Source organism: Plectropomus leopardus, chromosome 8 (assembly GCF_026936395.1).
Source record: "Plectropomus leopardus strain MGB_pleo_1.0 chromosome 8, ASM2693639v1, whole genome shotgun sequence".
In the NCBI taxonomy this organism is placed as follows: domain Eukaryota; kingdom Metazoa; phylum Chordata; class Actinopteri; order Perciformes; family Serranidae; genus Plectropomus; species Plectropomus leopardus.
In genome coordinates, this window is record NC_142183.1 from 161,001 (window position 1) to 171,000 (window position 10,000).

Consider the following 10,000-nt stretch of genomic DNA (forward strand, 5'->3'; position numbering starts at 1 on the left):
AGAGCCCACTTTAATATCACACATTCATACCGCTCTGAGCACAAAATGCACTTTTTAAAACTTATAAATTATTATACATTAATATGATTTTCTACTTTCATTGAGTTTATTTTTTAGCCAACATCAGTCCTAATCATAAATATCACATATTCATTATTTTTCAGAAATGTAATTCTTTAAATGCCAGGTTTTTGTCATGATGCCGCTATGTTTTTAGATGAGAAAAATGCACGCAATTTATTTTGTATTTTTTAGCTACTGACAGTCTGGGATATGTCAGTGTGTGAGTGTAGCTGCTGACAGTCTGGGATATGTCAGTGTGTGAGTGTAGCTGCTGACAGTCTGGGATATGTCAGTGTGTGAGTGTAGCTGCTGACAGTCTGGGATATGTCAGTGATCAGCAGCTACATTGACTGTGACAGGTCACCTAGTGGAAATAGCATGTATTTCCTCCATATGCCAAATATGGTCAAAATGACCTCATCAGGTGGAAAATAGTCAAAATGACAAATTCAGAGTCAAAAGCCCAGAATGACACCCAGAAATAATACAAGTCCTGTTTTTCTGCTCTGATGGCTGTGGGATCAAAAATGTCAGTTTGAATGGGTTTCAATGGAGCATTTTTGGACCTGAACAGTCTGAATGTAACTATTTAGTTTCCACAGTGTATTTTAGACTTATTGTAGGAGCTGAGCTGCAAATTCACTGATTACACTCAAATACACAATCTGGACTACATTTAGGACACATGCATCAACACACACACAGTTATCACAACAGGAAGAAGGAAAGAGACTAAAATGAGACAAACAGTCTCTAAAGGGTTAATAACACAGCAAAGAGCCAAAATGTCAGGAGTTGGGTTTTGAACCTGCGTCTCACGGGTTGAGAGGTTCAAATAATGACAATGTGATTTGGCTTGATAATAAAATATTGAACACAATTATTTAATGATAAGTGTGTAAAAAGCATCAAAGAGTCTCGGAGGATTCAGGAAACATTAAGATGTAGCGTTCAATCTGAAGATTAGGAGTCATCTGAAATCATTTTATTTTAAAACATTTTCTTCTTTCTTTGAAAAATGTCTGATTCATGTCAGAAGGAAACATTTTTCTAAAGTGAAACTTTGTATCTAAACTGGGGAAAAAAAGACTGATTTGTTTTTCCACATGAAGTGACGTCACTGCGGTCGGTAAAGTTTTTAATATACAATAACATGTATAAAGGCGTGTTTTTGATTCACTGAATGTGTTGTTTTTGTTGCTCAGATGAAGCTGAGCGCCACCGACTCTCTGCAGAACCTGACGGGAAGAAACATCTCCGACTACCTGGTCAAAACATACGCTCAGATCATCGGCAAGAGGTGACACACCTGGACAAAATACTGCAGTGCATGTACACAGAAATATTCTGAAATACTGCACGTACACAGTAGATACACCCAATGACTGAGAGGTTTTTTATGTTTGTTCACAGTTTGAAGAACAAAGTTTGGGTGAATGAATTCAGGTGAGTCTTTTTTAAATCTGCTTTTATTTTGAAAACTGTCTGTTGTTATTTCCTGTTCGTCACATGTCGATGTTTTTTTTGGTTGTTTTTTTTTCTCTCTGCAGGTACGGAGGCTTCTCATTGGGCGCCCGGAGCACGCAGGTCCTTCCACCAGCCAACGAGGTCGACGACGCCATCGAGCGAGTCCGAAAGATCTTTGAGTTACAGAAGGTCAGTGAAGGCGACAAATCACAGACACGAACGTCTTCGTACTGATAAACGAAAAATAAAAGGTTGCGATTGAGTGTTGGACACTGACCTGAGACGCTGACCTGAGACGCTGACCTGACACTGACCTGACGCTGACCTGACGCTGACCTCAGACGCTGACCTGAGACACTGACCTGAGACGCTGACCTGAGACGCTGACCTGACGCTGACCTGACGCTGACCTCAGACGCTGACCTGAGACGCTGACCTGAGACGCTGACCTGACGCTGACCTGACGCTGACCTGACGCTGACCTCAGACGCTGACCTGAGACGCTGACCTGAGACGCTGACCTGACGCTGACCTGACGCTGACCTGAGACGCTGACCTGAGACGCTGACCTCAGACGCTGACCTGAGACGCTGACCTCAGACGCTGACCTGAGACGCTGACCTGAGACGCTGACCTGAGACGCTGACCTCAGACGCTGACCTGAGACGCTGACCTCAGACGCTGACCTGAGACGCTGACCTGAGACGCTGACCTGAGACGCTGACCTCAGACGCTGACCTGAGACGCTGACCTGAGACGCTGACCTGAGACGCTGACCTCAGACGCTGACCTCAGACGCTGACCTCAGACGCTGACCTCAGACGCTGACCTGAGACGCTGACCTGAGACGCTGACCTGAGACGCTGACCTCAGACGCTGACCTGAGACGCTGATTGTGTGTTTCAGGGAGCTGCTGCAGATCGATTCCTCGACAGTTTGTCTGGTTTCATCAACGGTTTGGACACGAAGAACAACGTCAAGGTGAGAAACAGCTGATCGGGCTCTCTGTTACGTTTTTAAAACCTCCGGGAAAACACAGATTTCCATTTATCACAAACAGAAGAAAACCGGTTTAAAATGCACGAACACGACGTCACACGTAAAAGTCCTCAAAAAATCTGCAGGTGTGCGTCTGAGCGCACTCAGTAAAAGCACAGGTATCCATGTATATTTATATATACTGTATATATATATTTAAAATCTTTGTTGTACATCATTGGACCTATAAAAGCAAAAAAAAGAAAGAAAGCGTTTCCATTGCAGTTTTGCAAAATATGACTTTTTCGAATCGCCTGAATTACCTCCTCATGGGGGTGTAAACATTTTTTTGTGATAAATGGGAGGTTGTTTTTTTTAATTGACGTGTTTCCATTATGCGTTTATATATTTACAGTTTCAGTGTACACAGTTTGAGGGTTATGTAATCCCGCGGAGTGATGAAGGCTGTCCGGTGTGGGTGAAAGCTCCTGTTCCTGTTATTGTTCCTGCTCCTTGTTTGGTTTTTTTTACAATATATTTTATAGAGTTTTCTACTAGATTCATGTTTTTGTATCTATTGATCGTTGTTTATTTATTTTTAGATTTTAATTGTTCTATTATTCTATTATATCACGCTGACTTTTGCACTTTTTCCAATGCATTATGCCAGGAAAATATTTGTTTTTATTAAAGCACTGACACATTTTGTCCAAAATCAAACTGCCTCCCTGAGCTTTGATCATGAATTTTTCCCCTCAGATCTGGTTCAACAACAAAGGCTGGCACAGCATCGGCGCCTTCATCAACGTGATGAATAACGGCATCCTGAGAGCCAACCTGCCCGAAGGCAAAGACGCCAACAAGTACGGCATCAGCGCCTTCAACCACCCGCTCAACCTGACCAAGGAGCAGCTGTCGCAGGTCGCGCTGTGAGTACACACACAGGTTTTTCATCGTACTTTTATGTACATTTACAGGCACAAAATACACACAAAACATTCACGCCACGAGCACATCGTTCACAGTTTACACATAAAGCAAATAACACATTTCACAATAATTTGAGTCCATACGGAGCTTCATGAAAATGAGCTTGGGTACTCAGCCGTCAAAATCAGCCCAACAAAGAGGATGGTGTCTTCCACACCCGAAAATCCCAAAAGATGTCTTTGTCCCAGAGATTAACGTCGTTCTCCTGATGTGACGTTAAACACCTGAAACACACACACCTGACAGGAGAAACATACACACACCTGACAGGAAACACACACACCTGAAACACACACACCTGACAGGAAACACACACACCTGAAACACACACACCTGACAGGAAACACACACACCTGACAGGAAACACACACACCTGACAGGAAACACACCTGAACCTCTGTCTCTGCAGTTCTTTTATTATTTAGGAGTTTAACTTGTCCTTCCTGTCTGTCTCCAGGGTCACAACCTCTGTGGACGTCCTGGTGTCCATCTGCGTGATCTTCGCCATGTCCTTCGTCCCCGCCAGCTTCGTGGTCTTCCTTATCCAGGAGCGCGTCAGTAAAGCCAAACACATGCAGTTCATAAGCGGCGTGCAGCCGCTGCTCTACTGGGTCGCCAACTTCATCTGGGACATGGTGAGACGAATCAAACGCACCCTCTCTGTGTCACTGTGTGTGTGTGTGTGTGTGTGTGTGTGTGTGTTAAAGTGTTCTTGACGTGGTTGTTTGTGTCTTTGCAGTGTAACTACGTTGTCCCAGCAACGCTGGTTGTCCTCATCTTCATCTGCTTCCAACAAAAAGCCTACGTGTCCTCCACCAACCTGCCGGTCCTCGCGCTGCTGCTGCTGCTCTACGGGTCAGATACACACTACACACTCCTACACACTCCTGCACACTCCTGCACACTCCTGCACACTCCTACACACTCCTACACACTACACACTCCTGCACACTCCTGCACACTCCTACACACTACACACTCCTGCACACTCCTACACACTACACACTCCTGCACACTCCTACACACTACACACTCCTGCACACTACACACTCCTGCACACTCCTGCACACTCCTGCACACTCCTACACACTACACACTCCTGCACACCCCACACACACACACACACCCCTGCACACCCCACACACCACACACCCCTGCACACCACACACCCCTGCACACTCCTGCACACCCCACACACCACACACCCCACACACCCCACACACCACACACTCCCACACACCCCACACACACTACACACTCCTACACACTACACACTCCTGCACACTCCTACACACTCCTACACACTCCTACACACTACACACTCCTACACACTACACACTCCTGCATACTCCTACACACTCCTACACACTCCTACACACTACACACTCCTGCACACTCCTACACACTCCTACACACTACACACTACACACTAGACACACTCCTACACACTAGACACACTCCTACACACTACACACTCCTACACACACCCACACACACCACACACCCCACACACCCCTGCACACCCCACACACCACACACTCCCTGCACACTCCTGCACACTCCTACACACTCCTACACACTACACACTCCTGCATACTCCTACACACTCCTACACACTACACACTCCTGCACACTACACACTCCTGCACACTCCTGCACACTCCTACACACTCCTACACACTACACACTCCTGCACACTCCTGCACACTCCTGCACACTCCTACACACTCCTACACACTACACACTCCTGCACACTACACACTCCCACACACCCACACTCCCTGCACACCCTGCACACCCCTGCACACTCCCACACACCCCTACACACCACACCCCACACACCACACACTCCTGCACACTACACACTCCTGCACACTCCTGCACACTCCTGCACACTCCTACACACTACACACTCCTACACACTCCTGCACACTCCTACACACTACACACTCCTACACACTACACACTCCTGCACACTCCTACACACTCCTACACACTACACACTCCTACACACTACACACTCCTGCATACTCCTACACACCCCACACACCCCACACACCACACACCCCTGCACACCCCACACACCCCACACACTACACACTACACACTAGACACACTCCTACACACTAGACACACTCCTACACACTACACACTCCTACACACTCCTACACACTACACACTCCTACACACTCCTGCACACTCCTACACACTACACACTCCTGCACACTCCTGCACACTCCTACACACTCCTACACACCCCACACACACCACACACTCCCTGCACACCCCACACACCCCACACACCACACTCCTGCACACTACACACTCCTGCACACTACACACTCCTGCACACTCCTACACACTCCTGCACACTCCTGCACACTCCTACACACTACACACTCCTGCACACTCCTGCACACTCCTACACACTACACACTCCTGCACACCCCACACACCCTGCACACCCCACACACCACACACCCCTGCACACCCCACACACCCCACACACACCACACGCCCCACACACCCCACACACTCCTACACACTACACACTCCTACACACTGCATACTAATACACCCTCCTACACACTGCATACTAATACACACTCCTACACACTGCATACTAATACACACTCCTACACACTACATACTAATACATACTAATACACACTGCGTACTAATACACACTCCTACACGCTACATACTAATACACACTCCTACACGCTGCATACTAATACACACTCCTACACACTACATACTAATACATACTGCATACTAATACACACTCCTACACGCTACATACTGAAGTTGTGTGCCGTTCTGCTCTGCAGCTGGTCGATCACGCCTCTGATGTACCCGGCCTCGTTCTTCTTTAAGATCCCCAGCACGGCGTACGTCGTCCTCACCAGCGTCAACATCCTCATTGGCATCAACGGCAGCATCTCCACCTTCGTCATGGAGCTGTTCGGGAACAACGTGAGTCAGCTGCAGCCGTTTTTACGCAGAGCTGTCTCCACAGAGCTCTATTCCCAAGCTCAGAGATAAATTTAGTAATAATAATAATAGTAATAATAATAATAATAATAATAAAGTCTGTATAGCACCTTTCATACAAGAAATGCAGCCCAACATGTTTTACAAGAAAGAAATTAAACGCACCAAGTGCTTCATTTCAAAACACATAAAAGACAAAAAGACATAATTAAACCTGCTTGTAAAAATCAAATCAGAATAGAATACATAGAATAGAATACATGTGATGCATCTTCACATGGATAAACTCCACTTGATAATATTACTAAAAGTAAAATTAAAAAACTGGATAAAAATTTTGTGCACATAATACACATAAAATGGAAAATAAAATAAACACAATATATCCCACTGACATTACTGAGAAAATAGGCATAAAAATCGAGTATAAAATGCATAAAATGAAGGAAAAGACAACATCCTCAGATGAATCCTCCGATAATGCAGCTGCAGACGATCTGAGTGTTCGTGAAGGCGAGCGAGAAACATCCGAGTCAGTGATGTAACTTTGTCCATGAAGAGCTTTTCTGTTCGGAGCAGGACCTTAAAATCAGCTCAGACTGGCCTGACGTTTGTCTCCTCTCGGTTCTGGTTAACAGCCGAGCTGCAGAGTTTCGGATCAGCCGAAGTCTCTCAGAGGATTTTTCTGTAACCCTGTAAAAATAACGCCGCAGTGATCGAGTCGGCTTGAAACAAAGGCATGAATCAGTTTTTCTGCGACTTTTTGATTTATAATCGGCCGCACTCTGATTCGAGGATTATACCGAGACTCGTGACCTCAGATTTAATCCTGGGAGTCAAATTCCCCAGATTATTCAAAAGCATTTCTCTTTCTGTTTTAGGGCTGACTCTTAGGATCTCGGTTTTTTCCTTGTTTAACTTGGCTTTAACTTCACTTATTGCCGACAGCAGACAGTTTTGTTTAACTGCAGCTCTAAACTGAAGCTTAATCCAGGACTTCTTACCCATTTCGGTGAGACTTTTTCCCTCCGTGTTCGTGCGTTTGTGACGTTGCGTTGGCGCCTCGTGCTGTAAAGTCAGCGTGTCGTCAGCGTTCGTATTCTGGCTGCTGCAGAGTTCACAGTTCGCTGCAGCTAACAGCGCTCGTCATGTCGTGTTTTCTTTGTTAACACAAGCTGAAGAGAATTTAAGCTTTTCTTTTCCAACATTAAATCTGTCAGTAAAATCCCTCGCTGTGAACTCTGAGAGACGACAGGGCGTTACAGACGCTCTGTGGTGGACACATTCAGTCATGTGACCGCGCTGATTTTGTCGATAGCCTAACGTTAGCTTTGTACTTCTTCGGATAAAGTTTAGGCTTCAAAAACCGTGAAAGTGGAGTTCATTTGTGAAGATTATCTTACTGAACAAAACATGAAAGTACCATAAATGTTTGTTTACCACAGAGCTCTTTTTCTGCAAAAATTCAAAATCCAATGGAAAAATCCCATCGGCCTTTTGAGGGGGGAACCAGGACAGCGTTAGCTACGGAGCTAAACGTGTGTGACGCAACTTCCTGTTGTTGTTTGCAGGAGATCGGAGGAATCAACGACATCCTGAAGAACGTCCTCCTCATCTTCCCTCACTTCTGTCTCGGACGAGGACTCATCGACATGGTGAAGAACCAGGCGATGGCCGACGCCCTCGAGAGATTCGGTAACTAACACACACACACACACACACACACACACACGTTCCCGGCTGCTGATGTGTGATGGTCGTGTGTGTGTTTCAGGTGAGAACCGTTTCCGCTCCCCTCTGGAGTGGGACATGGTGGGAAAGAACCTGTTCGCCATGGCGGTCGAGGGAGTCGTGTTCTTCATCATCACCGTCCTCATCCAGTACAGGTTCTGCATCAAGCCCAGGTACACACACACTCACACACACACACACACACACACTCACTCACACATACACACTCACACACACACTCTCACATTCTCACACACACACGCGCGCGCGCGCGTGCTCGTTGTTAAAATCCGACCTGCTGGGTGTTGGAAGCTGCTGTGATGTGTCGGTCTGTCCACTGGGGGGCAGCACAATAAAATGTTCACTGTTAAAAAATGTGTAGAACATATAACTTGCCCCCTTCAAAATAAAGGTCTGGAGCTAAACCATGCAGCACAGATTTTTAACGCTCATGTTCAGGATTTAGCACATCATCGTGCGCAGTACTACGTGTACACGCTTTTGCTACGTGTACACAGTACATCGACACGAGCTCAGCTTGTGTCCGTCTGTCATCAGGTCGACCAGTAAACTCACCAAACTGGGGCCACTGGGAGAGGAGGACGAGGACGTGGCCCGTGAGAGACAGAGGATCGTCCACGGCCTCGGACACGGAGACATCCTGGAGCTCCGGCAGCTCACAAAGGTACGCTTAATACACTAAATACACACAAAATACGTACTGCATACACATTCTATACACACTTAATGCACTTACACACCATGTTTTGGATTATCGAGAGCAGTTTAAGGAAACTGACATCCCGAATACACACTGATAGACACACGTTCTGTCCTGACATGTTGTTTGTCCACACGTCTCTGATCTGACTCAACGTGTCCTGCAGGTTTTCAAGAGGAAACAGAAGCCGGCGGTGGATCGGCTGTGTGTCGGGATTCCACCTGGAGAGGTGAGACTCATCACACTCATCACACTCAGACTCATCACACTAATCACACTCATCACACTAATCACACTAATCACACTAATCACACTCATTACACTCATCAGACTCATCACACTAATCACACTAATCACACTCATCACACTCATCAGACTCATCACACTAATCGCACTCATCACACTCATCAGACTCATCACACTAATCACACTAATCACACTCATCAGACTCATCACACTCATCACACTCATCAGACTCATCACACTCATCAGACTCATCAGACTCATCACACTAATCACACTAATCACACTCATCAGACTCATCACACTAATCACACTCATCAGACTCATCACACTAATCAGACTCATCAGACTCATCAGACTCATCACACTAATCACACTCATCACACTAATCACACTCATCACACTCATCACACTCATCAGACTCATCAGACTCATCACACTGATCACACTCATCAGACTCGTCACACTAATCATACTCATCACACTAATCACACTCATCACACTCATCAGACTCATCACACTCATCACACTCATCACATTTGCCATCCATCACATTTATCACCTGTCACATTCATCACACTCATCAAAATGATCACATTCATCACTCATCAGACTCATCACTCAACTCAGCTGTTAAACTCATCACACTCATCAAACTTGTGCAATAATTTCCATTTTGAATAAATAAAACGTCTCTAATAAACATGAACTTTGTATGTCAGTGTTTCGGTCTGCTCGGCGTGAATGGTGCCGGAAAGACGACAACCTTTAAGATGCTGACAGGAGACACGCTGGTGACCAGCGGAGAGGCCT

At 46.0% G+C, this 10,000-nt stretch overlaps 1 protein-coding gene across 1 annotated transcript in view; it reads left to right on the plus strand.

The window, feature by feature from the left end:
- Window positions 1-10,000, plus strand: part of abca1b (ATP binding cassette subfamily A member 1b) — a 58,003-nt gene that overhangs the window by 41,105 nt on the left and 6,898 nt on the right. The window contains exons 31-43 of the mRNA XM_088080686.1: window positions 1,269-1,363; window positions 1,477-1,509; window positions 1,614-1,719; window positions 2,437-2,511; window positions 3,268-3,437; window positions 3,956-4,133; window positions 4,238-4,353; window positions 6,330-6,474; window positions 8,064-8,187; window positions 8,267-8,396; window positions 8,782-8,908; window positions 9,111-9,173; window positions 9,910-10,000. The exon at window positions 9,910-10,000 is cut by the window's right edge and continues 16 nt beyond it. Of these exons, the coding sequence (XP_087936812.1) occupies window positions 1,269-1,363; window positions 1,477-1,509; window positions 1,614-1,719; window positions 2,437-2,511; window positions 3,268-3,437; window positions 3,956-4,133; window positions 4,238-4,353; window positions 6,330-6,474; window positions 8,064-8,187; window positions 8,267-8,396; window positions 8,782-8,908; window positions 9,111-9,173; window positions 9,910-10,000 (1,453 nt within the window). The remainder of the gene's footprint in view (window positions 1-1,268; window positions 1,364-1,476; window positions 1,510-1,613; window positions 1,720-2,436; window positions 2,512-3,267; window positions 3,438-3,955; window positions 4,134-4,237; window positions 4,354-6,329; window positions 6,475-8,063; window positions 8,188-8,266; window positions 8,397-8,781; window positions 8,909-9,110; window positions 9,174-9,909) is intronic.